General features: G+C 38.3%; 1 protein-coding gene across 6 annotated transcripts; it reads left to right on the top strand.

Moving 5' to 3' along the window:
* The first annotated feature begins 9078 nt into the window (after nucleotides 1-9078).
* On the top strand, nucleotides 9079-22980 carry PTGR2 (prostaglandin reductase 2). Of its 6 annotated transcripts, XR_013182777.1 has the most exons (11): nucleotides 9079-9166; nucleotides 14147-14215; nucleotides 15395-15513; nucleotides 16527-16718; nucleotides 17640-17810; nucleotides 18779-18988; nucleotides 19402-19523; nucleotides 20750-20837; nucleotides 20933-20958; nucleotides 21551-21590; nucleotides 22753-22980. XR_013182777.1 is itself a non-coding variant. In XM_054635207.2 (10 exons), exons 2-10 carry the CDS (start codon nucleotides 14179-14181, stop codon nucleotides 22815-22817), a joined length of 1044 nt encoding a protein of 347 aa, XP_054491182.1. In that variant the 5' UTR covers nucleotides 9079-9166; nucleotides 14147-14178; the 3' UTR covers nucleotides 22818-22980. The 6 variants fall into 6 exon arrangements, 5 of the variants coding, with proteins under 5 accessions (XP_054491182.1, XP_077036337.1, XP_054491185.1 ...); XM_054635207.2 differs by lacking the exon at nucleotides 20933-20958; XM_077180222.1 differs by lacking the exons at nucleotides 9079-9166; nucleotides 20933-20958 and adding an exon at nucleotides 9202-9314.
* The last annotated feature ends 1901 nt before the right edge of the window (nucleotides 22981-24881 follow it).

The raw sequence follows: 24881 nt of genomic DNA, 5'->3' as shown, positions 1-24881 counted from the left end.
GAAATCCACTGTGCTCAAGGCAAGGAGTAGCAAATCCACTGTGCACTAACTATCACCATAGAATCATGACATTGGGCTTCACATATCAATGTACATCACAGAAAAGATGGAGAAAACTTCTAGAGTTTCTCAAGAATGGGAAGTGGTTCAGGAAATTTGCATCCAAAAACTGCAGGAGGAAAAAAATTGCCCAACTAAGAAAAAAAGCAAAACAACCATTCCCAAAAAAGCGCACAAAGCATCAAACCACTCAGACAACCCCCAAACCTCCTCTTATCTTGAAACTATGAATAGTGAGAAAAATTACCAAGTTATGGAATCATTATTCTTAACATCTGTACCACTAAGAAAACAAATGTTACTTCTGTTCATTTCAGGCAACTACAGCAGTTGGATGTTTTTCCTTTTGGTGAAAGATTAGTGGAAGCTCTAGAAAAGATGTATATTGGCTGAGGAGTAGAAGACATCAGAAGTTCAAAGCAACACAGAAGACAACAAAGAGAACTTCATAACAACAAAACACTGCCACAATTCATTAAGAAATCTGATTTTCTAATTGCAGAGTGGAGCTTTGCTGTGCAAGAAGCACACACAAAAATCAACATGGACATAAAAAATTAGGTAATGGAGTTAAACAGGAGCATATTTCTGGAGAGTATTGTTATTAAAAATTACAGCTCTCTCCTACTGCATGCACTTCAGTCTTAGATTCATCAGCTCATTCAAATATTGCCAGCAGACCCTCAGCTACAATTCTCTCAGTTTGTTCCAGAGAACAGCATCCAGACTTCATTTCTCTGACATCCAAACAAAATTCTGTCAGGTCATTTCAGCCTCCCAATTGTAGTGCTTGAAATGGTGAGAAAAGTCTATTTGTAGAAATAATTTAACAAGTTCACTTGGACAACTTCACCTACCACAAGCTCCTTGATTTGTAGACCTGGTATCTCCAACTAGTCATGTATTGCTATAATTAAAATACTCAACATTTTTGCCAGAACTAAGATACAGCCTATTTATTCCTGTCGATTATCATTCATGATTATATTTAAAATTAATGTGACTTGCAGTGCTCGCAAAGCCAGTATCCATTAAGAGATCTAGAGGTGTGTACTGTAAGTAGTATCTTGCGTGGCACACCACAGAAAGCTGCACAAAAAACAGAAAGAAAGGCATCCAAACAAGCTCTCATTTCCTCAGTAGATGTAGAAACAATATCCTCAAAATGCCTTGAGAGCCTGTCATTCAGGAATGGCAGAAAGCCTCTTACTGCCTACCAGCTATTCTGGGTAAGACACAGAGCACAGTGATAATCTGAGCCAGTTTTGCTGAGCTGCCTCAGCCCTTCCAGTTACCAGTTGCTGGTCATTCCCTAAAAGACAACCCTCACAGTTGTCCTGCAGCTGTTTAGCAGAGTGAGAAGAGCTGTTGTCTAAGTTTCACATGTGATAAAATACTTTATCACCATGATAAGAAGGGCAAGTACTGTCTCCTAGAACACAGTAGCTGGCACCATTAATTCTGTTCAGGCCAGTTGTGTTTACTGATCCCTCTTCTTTTCCTGAGAGGAAACAGCTGAATGTCTCTGTAAATGCTCATTCCTAGGCCAGCAGAATACAACAGCTGATTTACCAATATCATAGTCAATAATAATTGACTGATAACAACCAAGTGCTGTAAATTTCCAGAATGTTCACATACTGAACGGATGAGAAGCTTTCTACTAATATCCAGCAGCCCTGAAATAAGCCCTACACAAAGCTCCAGTTATCTTGAGACTTTGCAAATCTACATAGTTCTCTTTGACAAACCAGTACTTGCTTTTCAGAAATAGCACTGCAGAAACATGATGCTAGTGCAAGAAAAGTTCCTTCAGAAGCAGCTTCCTCCTCATTCATTTTCCTCCTTGTTTACACCTACATTTATTCTCCTTTCATCAGCTTGCATCTTTACATCCCAAATGTGTTTTTCCACAGTTAGGTTGAAACCCACAGGATGGATTTTTCAATTCTATTTGATCAAGGATTAGCATACCAAGGAGTCTTACAAGGAAGCCACACTACATATACTGTGTATGACCACAGCCCTACACACATCCCTCATATGAACAATTTTTTTTCTGATTTTAGAAGACCCATTTATTTTTATGCTTCTATAAGCCATTAGCATTAGCTCTTCTAGCATTAGGGTGCATTAATTAAAAATACAGAGCAGTTTTCCAATTAATTTGAATTTCAGTTATGAAAAAGAATACAAATACTATGAAGTGATCTGTTAATATTAGGATTTCACTATGCAGCCCAGACTGTCACCCACTGCTGCCTCTTGGTCGGATGCAGCAATCAGTAGCATTTTCAACAAATGGTGCTCATATGTTTTCTGTCCTTGATTCAGACAGAAACACTTGTCTTGACCATTTGCTGTCAGCAATTTGAAATAAAGAAACTTATCTTAGCACAGTTCAAGTTTGATTGTACAAGGATCATTTTGTGTTCTGAATAATTCATTTGAGCTTTTGTGATCACATTTCTTCCCTCACCACATTTTTCAGGATGGTCTATTATGTTGTAATCTCACATAATGCAGCTTAGTTTATAACAAGCTCAGTTCTTTTTAAATTACAAATTTAGTTTTCTTTTCACTAAATGTTGCAAATTTCCATGCACATAGTTTGTGAAACAAATAAAAATAAGGGATAACTTGCATTTAATATCTTTTTTCAAATTTGGCAACACATTTTAAAGAAACTGGAAAAGCCAGCAGTAAGAAGAAATACTTTCAAGCTTATCGGTATTCTTCATTTAACAACCCTTCAATCTTTCCTGGGTTGAATTACAATTTTGCACTACAAAGCATATACAACAACTACAGGCCATATTAACAACATTTCAATTTTAACTTTTCAGTGGTGATGTTTTATACTATATTGGGAAAATTCAAGGTCCTTTTGTTGTGAAACAGACATCTTAGAGTATGACAGAGAAACCATACTTATATTGATATTCACTGGTTGCAGATTTCAGAAAGAGTACTAGTAGAACCTTTTTTTTTAATGTGTAACTGGGAGATATCATTAAATAGAAATGGCACACAAGGCAATAAAGAAAGAAATCTCCTACACAGACGTAGGATGCTTATCTAGCAGTGTGGTTCTAAAATAGAAGTTCTTAATTTTCCCAAGTGTGCTGCAGTAGAAAATGAAAGATGTGATTCTGACATGATGCTGCACAGCAACAAGATAATTTTCATCTACATAATGCTTGGGTGATTTATTAAAAAAAGTAAGTATTTACACCAAAAGAGATTTAAGAAACTATAACTATCAAAATGAAGACAACAGGAAGATCATTCTCTGCAGCAAGCATTTCAGTATTTTGTTTCTTCCCTTAAGGATGAAGAATAGGCACAGACAGATAAGGAACCAAAATCATGAATAAAAGTTTATGATGATCAAATAGTAGTAATCAGTATCAGAATAAACTGATAACACATTGTAGTTACTTTTTATGGTATAAGAAGTTTTTCTAAAATACCAAATGGTTAAAGATCAGGCCCAACATTCATGGGAAATACTTTTGTGCCTGTGTTTTCTTTACAGAACGCACATCTCAACGTGCGTTATTGTCATATGATATTTTTCTTAATTTACTAAAGAAGTTTTTTTACCTTAAAATGAATGTGATTCTTCAAGATGTGTCTTACAGACAGTCTTCTGTGTAAACCTATGTCAAAATCAGTAGTTTTGACTAGCAAAGTATGTTTATAGAGCAAAGCTTCCTTACCGTCACAAAAATTGTTAATGACAGAGCAAATCCAAATCCTTCCTATGCCCTTTGGCCTGTCAGAACACAGATGAAGGTTTTGAAATGATGACAAAGAAAGATGGGTTGAGACATTTCCAAGCATGAAACATCAGGAAACCGAGCTACCATTAAAAATAGCAATTGTTTCTTATCTCTATACTTACCTATACAGTTGAAGCCCACTTTGTGATTAGGCAGCAATTAACATCAGAAGGCATTAGTCTCATATGACATCTTAGTGTCACCTGCAAAACTCCCCCACAAATATCCCTGCTTCAAGCTAATGCTCAGTCCATAAGTGATACATTGTGGAGTTCGTTTCTTTTTACAAAAGAGGACCTGCATAAGTAAAAATTGCAAAAGTAGAATCAACTCAGAAGTGTATGGCATAACTTGAGCTGGATTTGCTCTCTCCAGCTGTCTACCCTTTCTAAAATCTTCAGCCAACAGGGAGTTGAGCTGGTCACAAATCACCTCTAAACTGACTCCACAGCATGGAATGTCACTCTGACATGAAATCAGCTGAATAGCTCAGCTCAACCTCGGCAGCTGTCTCAAGCTAAAATTTTTCTATTCGTATATTGCATCACTTACACTGATTCAGAGTCACTGCACACAGCTGTAATGACCCAAGGTGTTACTGTCCTCTCCTGAAGTTACTGCATCCACAACTTTGCTGCCAGAACAAATCATCTGCAAACTCCTAAGCTATTTCATGCAAAGCTACATGGATTAGCTCAAGTTACACTCAATAGCACTTCGTGCTCATGGCTGACATTGCATTGAGTGAACAGGGGAGGTTTCTCATTTTCTGGTCTCCTAGCTCAGTAACAAGAGCAAGAAACTTAACTGAAGTCTAGTAAACTAATAGTTTAGAAAACCAGAAACATCTAATCTACCAGAGATGACTTTGCAGTAATTTTTATTACTGCAGCCTGAAATGGTGCTTTAGAATTTGTAGGATAAGTGAATTGGTTTTGTTACCTAAGAACACAGGGCTCTTCCACAAGGCCTCTTCATCAGTGGAGAAACACACCTTTTCTCAAGATATCTCACTTCTCTGAAGAATAGATTAAAAATGTTTCTCTAACTTTCTGTATCCTTAGAAAAATGCTTCCCCCCAGCAGAAGATGACATCTTTCTTTCCTATCATATAAGAAACATAATACATCAAAAATAAAGATTTAAATTGTGCTGAGCATTTCTATTCACAGATTCCTGAAGGATGTTCCTTGAGAGATCTCATAGACCACTCTGCTCCCTACAGACATACGCTAAAGAATCTGCTGTCACTTTGAGCTCATGCACACCCCAGGGAATTTTTACTGCCAAAACACACCTGCACTTCAGTTACACAAGCAATATCCGCGTTATTCATCTACAGAGATTTAAAAACTACTTATTATGGTGACATTAATTAAAAATAATAAAGAAACGGTACATATCTGCCAAGAATGAGCTACCCATGAATATGGCAATGTGTAAAAGTAGAATTATTATGGCTTACACTCATAAATATGACCCATCAGCCCAGCAAATCCTGGAATTTAGATTACTTTGCACTTAAAAAATATCTAAGCCTCACAGTGTAGGCAGAATATGTTAAGTTTGTTGCTTCTATATTAAGAGCAGGTAAACATGAACAAATAGGTGGTTCAGAGTCAGTTAGACATAGTCAGTTAATCCTAAAGGAGGGGGAAAAAGAAGAAATCCTCCAGACTTTGAGTTCTATTTTAACTATTAGTTTTGGCTGCACTGAAATTGATAGCAATATGATTTTAATGACTCTTAACAAGACAGCTGTTCCACTTTTACACTTTGTCCAAGCTCACACATGATTTTGGGAGCCAATGCCTTTTTATCCATGAGCCTCTTCCCCCCACCCCCCCCCGCCCCCCCCGCTTTGTTTTAAAAGGATCAAATGAGAATATTTTTATCTCACCATGTGGTTAAGAAATGTTTTTGCTTCCTCAAATTTGCCTGAAGTTGGTCAGAGGATACCTTGAGGATCTGTTCAGTGATGTAAGGCTCCCCTGAATGACATTCCCTATTTGGGTAGGCAGCAGTGACTTGTTGTCCATCACCACAACCATCTTCCAGCTCAAACACATCCTCCATTTAATCTCTGCCCCATCTCTGACTGACTGTAAAATTATCACATCAGTGTCCATTTAGACTTGTTTTAAGTGGTAGCAGCTGTTAATAAAGCTCTTCTGTAACAACTATTCCACAATGGCCAGCTTGCATAGATGGTTTTATTTCACATGTGGGGTGAATTCGTGCAGCTTAGTTGAGTCTGAGGTGAATCAAGCTAAACCCAAAAAAAGCATTTTTAGAGTAGAAAAAGTGTCCACAAGCCAAGTCAGTGCAGAATAGCTTTTGAACTTTAAATTCACACCTAAGTGTATTTTACAACACCTTCACTTAACAAGCACTTAACAGAAGAGACAATGAGGGATGTGTGTGTTTGTGTGTGTGTGTGCGCACTGTGTGTGTATGTGTGCATGACCATAAAGGTTAAACAGCAGACTACAGATGACTGCTGCAACTATCTCCAGGATAACCTTGTTTGTAGAGGAAACACAGCCACCCTGTGCCAAGCAAGAGAAAACAGGGTTGTACAGAGATTTTGAAGTACTATCTTATGTGTTTGGGTTAAGGGCTTTGGGGTTTTTTCCATACTTTTATCAAACACCAGAAGTTGTATTGTCATTATATCATATAATACCGGTGTAAAAATATTTGTACATGTGCCAATATACAACATATTTTTGTCTTTCCCCACTTTCCTTTTAATTATTACTAGCCATTGAGATACACAACTTCTAAATGAACAGGAAGTTCTCCAGCAATCCATTACATAATGTGTTCCTATTTGCTCATGTAGTGACCTGTGACATTGTTTTCTAAATGAATTATTTTTGTAATTGTGCTGCTCTTTTCTTGCACAAGTAGGAGGCAAGTCAGTGCTCATTTTCTTGAACACAGGCCTCCTACACACAAGATGTGCCCATTAGAAACTCTGAAGATGATTTCAACCCTGATGACTTGCTTTCAGTGCATTACACCCGCAATCAGTGCACCTGTAACGAGGTCACATGATACAAGTTGGGGAAAAAAACATATGGAAGTATAAATCCCCTTATTAACATACATAGTTTTTCCCTCTCTAGACTATTCCAGTTCCAATGATGTTATTTCAACTAATGTGAAATGCAAAGTTTTGTATATTATGGTGGAACAAATATAAGATATTACAGTGCTATGGGTCAAGCTACAACAGAAAGGTTTTGCCTGCCTTTATGTGAGAGGCAGAGTACAAAGTCATCAGCATCATCAGTCTGGAAGAGTTTTTCCAGGCTGAAGCAATCACTTCAGGCTGCACAGTAATTGCCACCAACTCAGTGGCCACTTTGAAGACCTGTCTGTCCTTACAGCACAGTGAATCACTACAACATAGGGCAAGTACACAGAGTAATCATGTCAGGCAGTACCACGACTTAAGCCTCATCCCAGGAAAGCTTTGGGTCTTGCTACAACATGTTTTCTAAGGAAAAAAAACATCTTCGTCTGTATTCAAGCACAGAAATAGCACATACATAGTAAATACATTATATTGCATACAAGAGCAACTTCAGTGGAATTTTAGGAATAGCTATCAAACAACCCTGTATCGCAGCAATGAACAAAATCTCATCCACTGGAACACGTGAGGAGCAAATGTCTCCCAGTGTTACATGAAGAAACTGTGCCATCATAAACTGTAAATGCCTTCTCCCAGTACCTCAGTTTAACAAGGCTGTGAAAAACACTTATCACTTGTTTTTAAAATTTTAAAAGTTTAATAGTAATAAAATGGTTATAAAAATAGTAATACAATTAGAGTCATAATAATTTGGACAATTTGAATTAGGACAATATGAGACAATAAAGGCAAAGAGTTACAGACGTCCGGGTACCTTTTTCTGGGCAGCATAAGCCTGAAAAAGGACACCCGTTAACAGAGGATTAACCCTTAAAAACAATATAGCATGTTGAATATTCATACATCTCATACATGATGCATAAATTCCATTCAAACAAAGGTTCGGTCTGGTCATCGTCAACTTCTTCCTCTCAATCCTAACAGCATCTTTGATTCTTAGCAAGGCTGGAATAAGTTCATTTCTTCTGATAAGAGAACAATAAATTCTTTTTCTCTGAAAGATTTAGGTGTCCTGTGGCTGGTATCTGGTGCGAGTACCTCACTCCTTTCTTAAAAAAATATCCTACTTACATAGTTCCTATTTTAACTACAAAAGTTACCTTTTACATTTACCATACTATTAAAATGTTAATACAGCACTACTAATCAATACAACAAAATACATATAGTAAATATCTGCGTGGAACTATATAATATGCACTTTTCACAAAGGCCAAGTGCCGAATCCTGCACTTGGATTACAGCAACTCCATGCAGCACTACAGGCCTGGGGAAGAGTGACTGGAAAGCTGCCTGGAGGAAAAGGACCTGGGGATGCTGGTTGGCAGTGGAAGGAACATCAGCCACTGTGTGCCCAGCTGGCCAGGGAGGCCAGTGGCATCCTGGTGTGTATCAGCAGCAGTGTGGCCAGCAGGAGCAGGGCAGGGATTGTCCCCCTGTACTGAGCACTGGCAATACCACACCTTGAGTCCTGTGCCCAGTTTTGGGCTTGTCACAACAAAAAAGACTTTGAGATGCTGGAACAGATCCAGAGAAGGGCAATGGAGGTGGTGAAGGGTCTGGAGCACAGGTGTGATGAGTGGCTGAGGGAGCTGGGGGAGTTTATCCTGAGGAAAAGCAGACTTGGTGGGTGGAGAACTTTATTGCTCTCTATAATTACCTGGAAGGAGATTGTAGTTGCATGAGGATTGGTCTCTTCTCCAGGCAGCTAGAAACAGGACAAGAGGAGGTGGCCTCAAGCTATGCCAGAAGAGGTTCAGGTTGGACATTATGCAGAATTTCTTCACTGAATGGTTTATTAAGCATTAACTGGAATCTGGCTGCCTGGGGAAAGGGTGGACTTGCATTCCCTGAAGGCGTTCAATGAACCGTATGTGGCACTTAGTGTCCCGTCTAGTAGACAGGGTGTTCAGTGAAAGGTTGGTCTCGATGCTCTTGGAGGCCTTTTGCAACCTTAATGATTCTGTGTGATTATGCGATTCAGGGGACATTCTACCACAGCCCCTCACACCGCCACAGCCAGGCTCGGGCCATCGCCGCTTTAAGCCTGGGCCTCCGCTTTAAGTCTGGGCCTCCCCGGCGTTTCCCTGTTTAAGGTCAGCGCGCGTGCGCGCGGGGCCGGGCCGGGCGGTCTCTGGGGCGCTCGGGTTGGCTCAAGGTGAGCGGGGGCTGCGGGCTCTGAGGGGATGCAGCGGTGCCGGGGGCGAACCGCAGTTCGGCCTGGGCGGCGGGTGCTTGGTAGAGTTTGTACTCCCCTTCCCAGGAGTCGTGTCCTCAGGCATTGGCACCTTCTCGCTGCGGGGCAGGTGGGAGCACAGGTGGGGAAGAGGTTGGGAGAGGCTGCTGGCATTGCCCAGTCCCTGGAACGCGAGCTGGAATCGACCTTTACTGAGCCCCCAGATCAAAGCGCGTCCCGGGGCGGTGGAGGCGTTCCTGAGGAGAGGAGCGGAGCCCCCCGCAGCCCCGGACCAGCCTGTAGGACTGAGCCTCCTGTGCTGCCTCTCTGGGTTCTGTCCTGGGCTGCTCTGTCTGCGGCTTCCGAATCTGGTAATGACCCGTCTGCAGGCCTCTCTCCAGGACTCTTCCACCTTTGGCAGCACTGCTTTCTAACTTAGTCTTTGGGCGTACCTGACAACCTGGGTAGTCACTAGGCTCTCTGAGGGGCTCTCACGTGGGAGCCTGCAAACTGCATTATAGCCTTCTCAAAAAACCCATCGGGTGATGCTCCTGCCATCCTGGGAGCAATCTGCATTCCTTACGTGAAATTTTGCCAAGAAGGAATAGGCCTTTTGTATATAGACCATATACAGATGTGGTATTTTAAACAGTTTTCAGCAACTCTAACACAGTGCAACTACTTTGTGAAAAACAAACAAACAAACAAACAAAAAAACCTTCAAGATGTGGTACCTAAAAGCTTTTAGGGTTTTTTTGGCACCTGAATCTGAAAAAGCAAAGTTTATACAGTGCTATTGTATGTAGATATTAATGACTATACTTACTGGTACTTTTGGTTTGTAGGTCAGTGAAATCTGATAAAAAGCTGAAAGATATTAGGCTTCTTGGGGATATAAAAAAAGATAGCTGCATCAAGATCCTAATACTATTGTCTTTCTTTTTCATCTGCTTCTTGGAGGAAAGATTGGAGCCTGCCCTCAACACTTATACAGTGTCAGAAAATCCACATGAAGAAAACACTATGAGAGAGACTTCTCATCAGAAAATTCAATGATGGAACATGTAACATTAGGAAATCTAAATTTATTGGTTCAATTCATAAAAGTACTTAGCTTTTTATGGCATGTATTTTTCTCCATTCATGACAGTTGATATTGATTCTGGCTTGCCATTAATTAGCATTCATCAAATGTAGGGCTCCTTAGTGGAGCTGGTGGAAACTTTGATACTTAATCCATTACATTTGCTTTTCCATTTCCATTTACCTCACCTTGCCAGTTACAGTTGTCTCTTCTTGTTTTTTCACCAGTCATTCCCACCTCAGTTTGCTTGGTTGTCTCATTCATTGTTCCCACTTGCTTCAGTTCTCTCTCCCCATTCTGTTTCGCTCTTCTCTGTTTTACTGCCCATTAAGTTGCTGTTCTTGTCATGTTCCTCTGTTCTTACTGATTCCTAGTCCCAGCTCTTCCCATCTTTTCTTCCTGCATGTTCCTCATTCAGAGTCATTCTTGAAATTTCTTTCCTTGAGTTTCCTTTGAGGATCCTTGCTCCAGCCATTTTGACATCACAGTTTCAGAGGACTTCCAAATCTTTTTCTCTGTTTAGATGCCTGCCTTCTTCCTCCTTGTTGCCTGGGCCTGATACAGGACTACCTGTTCTTCCTTTTGCTTTTTAACTAAACTGCATCTGGCATGGGCTGTAATAACTTGGAAGCAGGTGACTTGTTTTGGCAAGAGTATAGGCAACTGAAAACTCTGCCTTATGGGCAGTCTCCAAAACAAGAAGTTCTGGGAACCAAGCCTAGGGCAAACAAACTGGAGCATTTTAGCACTGAGGAATTTATTTAACTTTTTGAAAGGAGTTGTCACGTGTCTCTGAAACAGTGGGGAAAGAAAGGCAAGAGGAGAAGTAAATCTGGGCTAAAACATACTTGAGACTCCCCTGAAGATGCTGCTGTTGTGCTGGTTAATGCTCCTGATCTACTCATAGGGTGGATCAGGTGATTGGCATAGCACAATGATGTTAAAACTTGGAATTTTTACTCTATTTGATTTAAAGAGTTAAACCAACTCAGATTGATTTTGTCTGGAAAAGCTAAAAAATAATAATTGTGTTGTCTTTTTAAAAAATAGTGAAAAACATCCTGCACACTGGCACTATGTGTGTGTTGAAAAGAATTGTGTATATGGTACAGATCGCCTTTATTTCACTTTTTATAGAAAATCTGTTCTCTTTTTCCAAAAGTTTTCTTCACTATACAGTGCTAAAAGATGGTGCCTCTACTTATTTTCTTTAGCCACTTCTGTATTGTTTTCAATGTGAGGAAAGTTTGATTCTTATTGTGTTATGGTGTTACTGTGACCATTTGCTTGTGCAATGGTGCTGCTGACTTCCACTGTAGGTGCAGTCCTATTTAGAAGTGAATGTCCATCTGCAGTGTTGTATGCTGTGGCAGCTGTCACAGAATTGGAGACAATTCAGTTGCCAGTTTCACTTTTTGTCCACCCACTCATAGTACCTGGAAGATCTTCAAATTGAATCAGTACACAGGCTCCTCAAACAAAAGCTGTGAAAACAAACTGGGAAATAAACAGTGGTTTTGTTCCTTCAAAATGTCAGGCATTCAGAGTAGTCTAAACTTACATTGGATAATTTTTCTACTCACATTTATCTATGCTGCTCTGTATTGCTTTGTCTTCCTTTTAGTATGTTAATATCTTGGATTTTTTTTTCTTTATGTAACTGGGTTTTCCCCCCTCTGTATAATCATAGAAAGCAGATATTTCAGGAGTGTGTTAGTCACAATAAAAATTATCTTCATCCTCTCTTGTTCAGATTGGGGTTTTGTGTTTGCATAATACACATATTTAGTTTTAGGCTAACAAAAATGGAGATTTGACAGTGGACTGCTCTGTAAGGCATGAGCTCTACAGCAGTTCTGCCTGCTCTGTGTGGTTTAAAAACAGAGGCTCAAACCCTCAGCCATGGGTGTGGATACTATATATCAAGGAGTGATGTGCCCAGATTTCATGTCAGATGAAAATTATATTATATTTACTGCATTCGTATATTTACTGCATTCTTAACTCATTATTTGTGCACAGAGCAGTTTGATTAGTGGTTACAAACTTCAGCTGAGTTGCAAATGTGTGCAAATCATTTACTAGAGTGGGCTTGTCCTTTTAAACTGCGCTGGGCACATCTGACAGTTTATGAAATGCTCCTTGTATTAGCAGAAATTCTCAGATGCTAAATCAGCTGCTCTGGGAATAATAGTTGTGCTACTTGAATGTAATTTTTTTTGGCAGATGTTATCAGGAAGAATTTGGAGTTTTGTTCTGAAAAATATTCTGTAAAATAAATACAGAGAGATGTGCCCATGATCACACAGGAAGTCTATAGCTGAGTACAGTGCTGAACCTACCAAACTTTCTCTTAATCCATCCTTCCTGTTAGGGTTTTACATTATTCATGTTCTAGAGATTATATCAGCTGTGTGGGTATAAAGATGGATTTCTATTTCACTTTTAAATTGTTAAGTCCTTAATTTTCAATGCACATTTTTGTTTACAAACAGTAAGTAGTAATTTCATCAAAGTGTGGAGGTTTTTCCTTTTGTTGTAGACTATTGTTTTACACTGTTTTGTCCAAAGAGCTCTGCAGGTCACTTGTTTTTTAGCATTTTGTGATGCTGTAAAGACACATTTGAGATTCATTCCTTGTAGCATCCTTAGGTGTTGAAATACTGGAAAGAAATTCACTTTTTAGTAACTTTTCCCAAATAAGTAGCTTTTCAAGTGCAAACACAATAAAATGTTAAAACTTGATCTGTTTCTTTAACAAGATACTTATGTTTTGAGTCAGCTGTGTATTTTAGACAGGAGGGATGGCCAGGGATATGCACCTTTTCTCCTAATAACTTTTTAGTTGTTTTGTAGCATTCCAGACTCTAGTTCTTGATGGTTTGTGAGTGCTGTTATGTAAGCACTGTAGCAGTACAGACGGAAGGTTTTGTATTTTGGAGTGTTCAAAGAACAAAGATGTTGGATAAGTGGCGATGATGTACTCTTTCTAGGCTCATCTATTAGATTTACTCCAATTTGCTGTTCTTGTCAGCAAGATAAACATTATGACAAAGATGTTAGCTATCATGTTTGATTCTTTAATGTCCTTTGTTTGTATGGAGGTTGGTTATTTATGGCTCTTGGCTGAAAATAGTAGTCACATTTTTATTTTGTATTAGATCTGAGAGCATGTGAGATCATGTTTTTCCTCCTGTTAAGTCAGGGTAATTTCCTCTTAATAACTTTGGGTCTTACAGGTGCAAAATCACAGATTTGCAATCCTCTTTTAAAACTGTTGAAATTCAGGGATAAATCTTTCTGTAGAACAGATTGAGTGATGATCTCATTCTTTCTCATCTTTGGGCACTGCTAATAGAAAGAATTGCTTTTTCTTACAAAACATCTTACACAACAATATCTTTTTATCATGCACCTGCAGACTGCTATTCTGGTGTGCCTGCCTGCCTTTTATTGAGTGGCACCTGACTTTGTGTGCAAAGGTGCCTCTGTGTCTGGTAGGTGGAACAGAGTGCTGTTCTCAGTCAGCACAGGAAAGCTAATCAGACACCTCTCCTTCTGCCTGCTAGGGGCTGGTGAGGGTCCTACAAGGAGCATGGTGCATTACTGTTTTCCTTCTTTCCAGCAGGTGCTACTGTGACATTGAATAAATCAGAGCTTTAATAAGATAAACAGGGAAACTCCTTATTCACATGTTTGTTTATGTTATGCTTGAGGTTGGTTTATATGATTCTTTATATCTTCCTTGGGCATGGATCCTGAAGTTGGGGAGGTCTGTATTTCATTCCCAGTTTCCAAATTACTGAGTACTTTGCCTCATATTCTTTTTTCAAAAAAAATTATATTTCAGGCCTTCAAACAACATTTTTTTTTTGTAGAAATCCAGTGTGAAATTGCTACAAAAGCAGAGATGATTATACAAAGAGTAGTGCTGAATTCACGGCCTGGTATGTATTTCTCTCCACTAAAAAGCAATGTGTTTGTTCTGATTGCCTAATGCTCCAGAATGGTGACGGTAGAAATGGACACTAATTTGAGATACTGACATTTATATATCTTAATATTGTATGCAGCAATAAAGTTTATTAAAGTGCATTTATTTATATATAAATGTATCAATTTCCATGAATATAAATACATATATTTGTAATAAATTTGTCTGCATTTATTAATAAATGTAAATTGTGTTAGTATAGATACGTTTCTATTGAATATGTGCCATATATTCAAACTGCATTTGTTTAGTCTGCAGATTTCTAAACTGTTGTGTGAGAAAAAAAGGGTTAACATGTAATATATGAGGAAACTCTAAGTGTAGAGGCTGAAAGTGAAGAAAGATTAGGGGACATGACTTTTTAGTTCTCACATTTATTTTTTTTGCATTGTAAGAGGTGTCTAAAATATTTGGTTAATATTAATTTTTGTTTCCTTGTAGTAAATATTGAATCTTTTGCTACTCTCATGTTTCAAAGGATTTGGTGTTTAAGTTTACACTGTTGAGGTTTTGTTTACTCTCTTGTTTACACATTTGCCTTGTTATGGATTAGCACAGTATTTTGAGTAGTGAGTTCATAAATCTGGTGTAGAAGACATTAAGTTTCGCAGGGAGTATTGTATGCTGCTTAATGCTAAAATAGTTTTAAGTGTTAAGAGCTATTGTGTGACCTGCAATTAAGTCTTTTAAATGGTGCAGCAGGAGCCTGCTCTAGCTGTGCAGTCACTCTGACCTAAAATAGGCAAGGCTGTCTGGCTGTCTCAGCACTGGTGGTTCCAGTTGTCTGATTGCCCTGCTGCATGTAGTACCAACCTGAGGATGAAGCCTCCAGTTCTGGGGTCCTTTCCACAATTTTATGGATGTTTCTGGGAAGCTTTAATGTAAGGAAGTCTCTATGAAATGATGCCCTTGCAGAATGTGCATGTGTAGTGGCTTCAGTCTGTATTCCCTCAGTCTCAGTTGAGCCAGAAGAGGCAGAAAGGTGGGAGTAGTTTGTTCTAGTTTTACACCTGAGTAAATATACAACCTAATTTATTCTAAAAAGAACTACCTTATAAAACGGCCTTCCTCTGTTGGTTAAGGAAAGTTTTACATTGATTCATTTATTTGTTAAATTCTACTATAACTCTAGGTAAGAATGGAGTGCCAGTGGCTGAAAACTTCCGACTGGAGCAAAGTACAATAGCAGATACAGTCCAAGTGGGACAAGTCCGTGTTAAAACTCTCTATCTCTCAGTGGACCCCTACATGGTAGGTGATGGACTCAGAGCTAAGCCATTGTTCTTTTAAGTACCTTCAACTTGTCATGATGTTTAACACCAAAGTTACCAATTACAGAACAAATATATATCTAGTGTAACATAGTAATTGTATTCATTCTGATGGAGTTATATTGGGAAGGAATTTGGCATTAATATGCTTGGGATATATATATAGGAATGTGACTTCATTGGACCAGGAAGAGACTGTAAGCCATTACAGATTTGTTTGTATCAGTTTTTTCTGAACTTGGCCTTTTATGTATTCTTTTTTTTCCAGTCATGCAAAATTACAGAAATCATGTGGTTGAGAGAATTGTGGGTTGAAATGGAAGTGAAGGTAGAAGAGGAACCAGACAGATACAGTCTGTTAAAGTCTGCTATAAAGAGAATTCTGATGATTTATTCCCTCCATAGATGGTGATAGTAGGAAAAAAACCAGTCTAGATTTCAAGAAAGTACATTTAGCTTGAGAATTAAGGAAAAGTTTAAGAATCTTGAAATACTGGCTGTAGCTACATGGGAAACTGGAAAGAAAATGTGTCCCATTTCAAGATGTTTCATTAAACAGATCTCTGTCAGGGGTGGTCTGCATATATTTGACTGCTCTTCAGTGCACAGGTGTAGACTAAATGACTCGTGGGCATTCTTTTTCAATCCTGCATTTCTAGGATTCCTTCAGTTGAGGAATAGCATTTATAGGGTTCTCATCAGACCCAAGCCAGTCATTGTCAGTTGTGCTGGTGCTTTTGAGCCAACATCTGTAGAATGTGTTGGCTTTGGTAACACTGATGGAGATCAGGATGGTCCATCCTCCTTTTGTACTGAGCAAACAAGGGGAAAGAGGGATCTAAGAAAAGATTACGAATACTTGGGGCTTATTGAGAGATTTTTGAGTAGCCCTTTGTGTTTGAAGCTCAGAACCCACCTTTGTCCCCCACCCAGCTTGAACTGGTAAACCAGCTATGTTCCACCAGAGCCTTTCATTAGAGCCTTGTCTTTCAGCGCTGCCGAATGAATGAGGACACGGGCTCGGATTACCTGCGGCCCTGGCAGCTGTCTGAAGTTGCTGACGGTGGGGGCATCGGGGTGGTGGAGGAGAGCCAGCACCATAACCTTGCTAAAGGAGACTTTGTAACCTCCTTCACGTGGCCCTGGCAGACTGCAGCAATTCTTGATGGAGACTCGCTGCAAAAGGTAATAGAAGTAAAAAGCCCAGGTTGTGTGTGACTGTTTTTTTCCTAAATACTTTTTTTCCCACCCAAAACTTCTATTTTTTTTTCCCTAAACAGCTGCTAATGACACTATTTTTTTGTGCAAAAGAAACATACTTACTGAAGCAATCAGTTCTCAAAAGGCAGATCAACACATAGGTGCCAAGATTTATATATTATTTTTAATAACAATTTTGCTGGTTAATATATTAAGGCCATTATTATTTTAATTGTTGTTTTAAAAAAAATTCCCTGAAGCTATTCCAATAAATAATTCTCTTAATTATTTTAATTCTAATAGAACTTCTTCATGAGAGTGTAACTGCAACACATCAAAGACTTTAGGTATATTTAATCTATTTTTTTAACCTATGTTAGTAAAAGCTTTTACCTCAGGTTTTACATTCACATAAGAAAGAGTATTCAATATGAACTTGGAAGTCGAGAGGTTTCAGTGCATTAGGGATATTGTGTTGATTGTTCTCTCATAACAGAAAATTACTGTAGTTGGAGAATTTATACTTTCCAATAAACTCCTTCCTTTAGGACTCTCTGTTACTGATCTGCAAACACCATATTTGATAAAATGGTGCATTTTTATCCTTTTATGCTAGCATAGGAATAGTTCACCATTGTTGGAAACTTTGTATCTCCCAACTTTTTTTTAACGCTTCCATAATTTAAGTTTTTGTGAGTTACTTTGCTTAAAAACTTGTTCTAAAACCACAGAGACATAACATTTTTGTACAGACTTGTTGTTAGAGTAGAGCTAGAGATAGCTCATCCCTACCAGTTTTACCTTGCCTGGTAAATATCCTGAATTCGTTTTCTACCCTCAGGCAATCTTAAGAGCAGAACCTCACCTTAGAAACAAATGACCTCCTACCTACTTTCTGTTCCCTAGCTGGAGCCACAGCTTGTAAATGGACGCCTTTCCTACTTTCTGGGTGCAGCTGGCATCACGGGGCTGACGGCCCTGTTGGGAATCAGGGAGAAGGGACACGTGGCCATGGGTGCAAATCAGACCATGGTGGTGAGCGGAGCGGCCGGTGCCTGCGGCTCTTTGGCTGGCCAGGTAGGTGCAGGCTTAGGGCATGCAAACATACTCTGTTAGCAAGTTTGCTCTTCTGAAACATGCTGGTTATTAAATATACAGATAAAATCTTTGTAAACGTGAGCAGATATAATCCTGTGGGAACGGCCAGTTTCACAGATTTGGCACACACTCTCAGTGTGAAAGACTTGACATGTGAAAATCAAGTTTCATGAAATAGAGAGAGAGAACACAGATAGTGGTGATTACTTGTTGCTAGCACAAGTAAAATAGATGGTGTATATATACATGTATTTATTATACATTTATATGGTAGCCTTCCATCCCAACACTGTATTGACTGGAGACTTTCATTTTTTTCTCTATTAGAAAATAGTAATGTGGTAAACCCTTTGTGCTGTGTTCCATGACATCCTTTGTGTTTTGAGATTTACAGTCCTTTTATCCTCCTCTGCTTTGCAGAACCTGTTTGCGGTGTGTATGTGCATATCTACAAATATCTCTCTAGATATATATATACACAAACAAAATTGATATTAAGCAAACTTTAGACCTACTAATAAAGAGAAGCTATGAAGAAGCAATGCATGAGCAAATCTATGAAGGTTGTATTTAAATCAATTATTGGCTAATTTTTTTTTCCTTTTATCACTTATGGTACTCGGCAGATGGTCATTTTCTACTATATTTGGTTCTCCAGTACTGGCAGTCATTGTTGATTCCACAAACATAGTCTGCACTCAGTGGGTTTGAAAAGATGGTAAATTTTGATTGTACCTGCCCTGTGTGTAGTTGTGAGGAGGGAGTGACAAGAAGTGGTTGTGTCACATGAGATGGGAGTGTTTGCTGCCTGGGGTTTAGTGGGATGAGAATAACTGTAACACCCCTTAGGACCCCCTTTCTTCCACTGGTACTTTTATGCAGATGGATGATCTAATTTGTGTTTGGGTTTTTGGTTGGTTTGTTTTTTTTTAACTGTGTGCCTGCAGATTGGCCGTCTGGAGGGCTGCTCTAGAGTGGTGGGGATTGCTGGCACAGATGAAAAGTGCTCCATTTTGGTCCAAGAAATGGGGTTTGATGCTGCTATCAATTACAAGAAGGGGGATGTGGCAAAACAGCTACGTGAACTCTGCCCGGGTGGTGTGGATGTTTACTTTGACAATGTTGGTGGTGACATCAGTGATACAGTTATAAGTCAGGTGATTATTCCAGCTGTCATGTTTATTCTAGTCATTCTCCAATGTCTGCATGCCCAGCTTTCAATTAACTCATACTGGAGTCCAGCCTGTAATACACCACAGCTTTCCACTTCAGTAACAGACTTCAGGTGCTGATTCTGGGGGCCCACAGCAAGATACTAATTTCCTATATTCCTTCTATTTTGTGCCTTTTAAAATTACACTAGGCTGAATAGCAGTTATTTACCCACTATTACCTTGCAATTTTACCTATTTTAATGTTGTCATAGATTCTGTGGGACTGCATGCAATTCTCCCACTCTTACAGGAAATGTGGCTAGTGAAAATTTTGCAATAACATCTATTGCATCTGAAAAATTTAGTTTCTGAGACTGAGGAATGCCGTTTTTCTCACTTTATGCTGTCCCAAATAGATGAATCAGAACAGTCATATCATCCTGTGTGGACAGATTTCTCAGTATAACAAAGACGTGCCTTATCCCCCTCCACTGCCTCCTGACACAGAAAAAATACAGAAAGAAAGGAACATCACAAGGTACAGTTCTCCTCCAGAGCTTGTGACCAAGTTCCAGGTAGATTGTTCATATGGTGTTTGGATGGTAGTCTGTAATCTGCAGTAGCTACTTGTAATTGGAACAGAATGTTGTCATGCCTAAAAAGGAAAATATAATCATGGTATCAATAGATCCTTTCTCTTACATTTGTCTTATCAGCATAAAAAAATGGGAAAGGATGTTTTTATATAGAATCATAGATATCATTTGTTACATTTTATTTGAGTTGCTTGATTCAGTCCTTTAATCCCTGACAATTCTTTAGTACAAGGGAAGGTGTTGCCATAGTTCTGTTCTCAGAAGTTTTGCGAAGTGCCTTCTCTCAAAATGTTGTAATTCAGGCATAAGGATGCAGCTGATGCGGTGATTTTATTGAAATTACATTTTTAGTATTTGGGGGTTTATTAGATAATGGAACTGTAGGTGTGACAGATATATATGGGTAGAACATTTTTATTATGTTCTGACTCTGGGAATTGCTGAATTTCCTCTTAGGGTTCAGACGGAGCTAAGGCAGAGATTAGGAGGAGAGTCTTGGATTTTTCAGTCATTGCATTGCAGGACATTTGGGAGACTTGATTTCTGTGCAAATCAATTGATCTCTCCTAATTGAAATCTTTCCTTGTCCCTGTTACAGTTGTCTGCCCTTGTAAAAAAATGGATAAAATTAGTAAAATACACCATGCATAGTAGAATGCAGTGGAAAATTTAGTCAGTATGTCCCTACAAGTAATTATCATTTTTGATGATAATTTCCATTTCTCAATTGCTATGGAAAGCCATGACAGCAGGATATGCAAAATTGTGGGGAGCCTGAAAGTTAAGTTAGTCTCACCATCTGGTTGCAGGTTCACTAATTATTCTCCCTACCACTGAAAAAAAAGAAAAAGAAAAAATAAAAAATAATAGGAATTTGCTCACATTTTATGGATATTTACTTATTCTGGTGATACTACTTTACTACTCGATTTTTATTACTCTTCTATCTGATACTTGAAGAAATCTTCCTAAGACTGATGTTACTGTCAAGCTCCCACTGCAGGAAATTGTCACAACAAACTAGCAAGGCCCTGATCTACATTTCTTTATCATTTGTGCTCAATAACCCTTCAGTTTCATCAAGGCTGTTTTCTGAAAAGATTTTTAAAGATTTTCAAGGACATTGATCAAAGTTTCTTAAACTAAAGCTCATTCTTTTCTTTCACAGGGAAAGATTCTTGGTGTTGAACTACATGGACAAACAAGAAGCTAGTGTATTACAACTCTGCCAGTGGATCCAAGAAGGTAAACTGAAGGTGAGAACTTCTAGGTTTAATCTATGGACTTTGATACTATCTCCTACTACAAGAGGACTAATTTCTTTGTCTCTGGCTCTCTTACTGTGCCTCAGGATTGAACAGACCTTTTAAAAAATGTGTAAGTATAATTGAAAGCTTATTAGGTAGCACTGTTTTTTAAAAGGTACTTGCTGAGAATGGTCTGACTGTAGGATGACTGACTTCTCTGATTACATGCTGCTCATGTCTTCTTTATTTCAGCATAGGGTGCAAGTGCTTTTTTACTTAAAGATGCAGACTTTCAAAATATTTTAAAAAAGTACTTTCAAATACCTAATAAGTTAAGTGTCCTGAAGGCTTTTGAGGATCTTGTTGGAAATTTTACATCAAGCTTTATAATCACCATTTATTACTTTGTAATGAGTATATGCTTAACTGTGCCTTCCCTGTGAGGTCTGTCTGAATTAGATTTTGGTTCTTCAAGTGATCAGTAATTTTCCTGGAAAAATAGCAAGATGTTAAATTTTGGTAGGGGCAGGGATCTGATTAAAGAATTAACCCACCTGCAAATTTATCAGAAAATATTCACACCTCTCTTGTTCAAAGAATCTGGTCCAAACAGAGCCCTGACCATTGTAGCGAGAGAAGTCTTTAGATTTTGGTGGTTTCTATGGCAGTTTCTTGGCATGTTTCTAAGAAATGTGAAATGCTCCTCTTGTTTGCATTGACAGGTCAGAGAGACTGTGGTAGAAGGCTTAGCAAACATCGGTGGTAAGATATTTACATCATTTTTGAAGAATATTGACCTGATTATATACAATGACAGAGGTTAACTTTGTTTCATTTGTCAGTTTAGATTTTTGTATTTCATCAAAAACATTATTTTTGTTACAATAATTTTTCACTTATTATTAAAATGTTCTGTAAGAGAATTATTATATATTTAAAAATAATTTAATATAAATTTAGATTTTATTATTGTTTTAGTACTGAGGGGAATTTATTCTTAGACTGCTATCTTAGCAGCTGGTGATAATCATCCTGATCTTAGAGGTTTAAAGTGCTGCCCCTTTCTTTGAACTTGCATATAAGCAAATGTTTTTTAAAATCCTTGAATTTATACTTTAAAAACACAATATCTAACAGAAGTTATTAGATTTGCTAACAAAAAAAAATTAAAAGTATACAGAAGAAAGGGCAAAGCATCTTACTAAAGAAAGTAAAATTAATTTCTTTTAATAGAACAAAGTGTTCTGTAGTCTGTTCAAAGTACCTGTAACAAAGGAAATACAAAAATTAAGAGGGTCTGGTGATATAAGCCATGTGATGTGTATTAAAAATGTGTCCCCTTCAAGGAAGAGGGAAGAGTGTGATTTAGTCCCTTTAGCCATTAGTCCCACAAGATTGAAAACTAGTAGGATTAAGTGATAACTAAATCTCCTAGATTTCGATTTATTCTAGTCATTGCTAGTTCCTCCTTACTGGTATACATATGTATTTTGAAGTAACTTGGTCAAATATATCAGTCATATATCATACTTTCATACTTTGTTTACTCAGAGATAGATTCTTTTGTACCAGCTTCTCCCACTACTGTACAATATTTATAAATCTTTTCTTTCATAAATGTGACCCACAGCATTTGTGAGCTGTCCAATCACGTCTTATGTAGCATCAAACTGTTGCTTACAGATAATTCTTTTTAAATTGTTACACAAAGCTGCCCTTGGCAGTTTATTACTGGCTAGCTTTTTTTTAATCTCCTTCATAATTTAACACATAATTAAGGATAAATATGATTAGGTCCTAAATGGTATGTCTCCTTTTTTGGGAGCTGCTTAATACAGTTGCTTCTACCATTTTTGGTTTCTCTTTTGGAAGCTACTTGGCTTGTTTTGCTTGGCATAAACTTACTTAATTATTTCTCTTGAAGCTGCTTTCCAGTCCATGATGAACGGAGGCAATATTGGAAAACAGATCGTCTCAATTTCGAAGTAAAAGTCATTGGTTCCAGAAAAATAATTGCATTCGGTCTCTAACAGCGGGCAAGTTTTTAATTATACTAATTTCCATTTCTTAAATAAACCATTAAGTTGTTCTGTATGTACTGAAAGCAGAGATTTTGGGATGCTAATAAATTAAATTGAACTGGAAACAGCAATGCAATAATTGATACTCAAATTGAGTAATACGTTCTTGACATCATTTTGACAGCTGCCACCTACAGTTGCAAATATTTAATGGGTGTGGTTTAAAAGAACATTCTGTGTTGTCCCAAGCACAGGCTCATCACCTGGTTGGTGTGTGACAGCACTTGACACACCAAGGTGAGGAATTCCTATTTCTTTATTGTATTCTGTACAAACTAGGAAATTGGGGGGCAACTCACAAAAGTCTATCATCACCATCAAAACTTTACACTATTTGCACATTTTAGCAAACAAAGCCATCAGCATTCATTGGTTACAATTTGTACAGCTTTTTCATTAATTAGTACTCAGACCCTTATTTACCAGTTCTATCTCTTGCTTCTCATGCTAATTATTCCACATGTGCACTTCTTCTCCCCATTCCATTTGGCGATCTGTTTTAACTTGGTGGACAGGGGTTGGTGGTTTCTATCTCCCCTGCCAGGACTATCTTTCCCCCAGTTACTGCTCAGTCCTGCTGACTTCACTCCAAGGGCTCTTATCCAGACAGCCCAATTATTTTGGGATTGTGTTCCCTTTTCCTTAAAACAAAGAATTAGCCATGCCCACAAGTTTCACCTTGCAATTGCTTAATCATAACTGCCTAGCTATAGGTACTGATTAACAACAAAAAACCTGCAAATTTTGATTCAAATCTTGAGGAAGTAAATATCACAATATTTGCTGAAGGGCTACTCGAGAGTGAGCTCATCTCTGGCACCATGAGTTGACATACCTTCCATGAGTAATTGTCCTCTAGACAGTTATTTTTCACAACTGGAACAAAATAAGATAAAATTATAATATTCCCAGCAGTATTATTTTTATAGGAATTGCTTAGTAATCCACATAAGTCAGCAGTCTATTAAGAGCTGTGATGTGAGGGGTGATTCAGAGTGAGATCATGCTGAGATACTGATTCCTTACCATAATAAAGGCAGCTTGATTGCAGTAGCATTCTGGTAGTTAGGTAAGCTGGGGAGGGCAGTACAGGCTCTAGCAGCATTAGTCAAAATGGCTTTAAGACAGAGAGATAGGGACAGTGAAAGTAAACCTCACCCTGATAACCCCAGTGTTTACTATTCTCATAGAAGTATTCATTCCTTTACTTGTGAATCATGGTTCATGTCACATCTTAAGAATAAAAAGCCAAAAGGAGAAGATTCTTTAAAGTAAGTGCCATCAGTTATAAAAACTATTATTTTTTTTTGTCTTGTCCTAATTTCTTAATATTTGTAATAGTGTGGTTCTTCAGCTATCATATATTTTATACTGTGAGAGGTGTAATTTAACAAAGGGTGACAAATAACTGGTAAGAAAAATCCAGTATGCTTTGGAGGTTCCTTCTTATGGTAATTAGTCCACATGCCCAATCTTTCACTTCTTTTGGGTTGGTGGGTTTCTTGAGTCGGTGGTTGTGATCTGCCTGTGTCAGAATTACCTTTAACCAGTCAGAGCCAATTTCAGCACAGTTGCTGAGTTGTCTTTATTAGTTTCTTCCTTATCATGGGAGTGCTTCCAGATGTCCTTATGGCCTAGAAACTCTGCATTCTTTGTGTCCTCTGTCAGTAGTACATTCTTCCCAAGCTTTGCTAACCTCCCACTAGGCCTGAGATCAAGCATGTCAAGCCCTAAACTTTAAGGAGGCCAACAAGTACTTTGTCTTTAACACCTGGGCATTGCTTACAGCTTGCTTGTTAACTGCTACCTGCTTTGTTGGTTGTATCTTCTTTCTTGTTAATTAGGCTTGAGAATATATAAATATGAACTATCAAGTAACATCCTTTCTTAAGCGAATTTTTACATAATTCACATTTTACAACAAGAAGGCAAGACCTGTAACTCTCTGGGCAAATGGTTAATTATTTCTGTC

The sequence above is a fragment of the Agelaius phoeniceus genome, chromosome 6 (genome assembly GCF_051311805.1).
Source record: "Agelaius phoeniceus isolate bAgePho1 chromosome 6, bAgePho1.hap1, whole genome shotgun sequence".
In the NCBI taxonomy this organism is placed as follows: Eukaryota; Metazoa; Chordata; class Aves; order Passeriformes; family Icteridae; genus Agelaius; species Agelaius phoeniceus.
This window is presented reverse-complemented; position numbering and strand designations above follow the sequence as displayed.

Bases quoted from the DNA above. Each gene is read 5' to 3' on its own strand.
- PTGR2 (XM_054635207.2), top strand. From the start codon at position 14,179: ATGATTATACAAAGAGTAGTGCTGAATTCACGGCCTG. The intron at 14,216-15,394 runs GTATGTATTTCT...CTATAACTCTAG, and splicing joins AGTGCTGAATTCACGGCCTG to GTAAGAATGGAGTGCCAGTG. The intron at 17,811-18,778 runs GTAGGTGCAGGC...GTGTGCCTGCAG, and splicing joins GCGGCTCTTTGGCTGGCCAG to ATTGGCCGTCTGGAGGGCTG.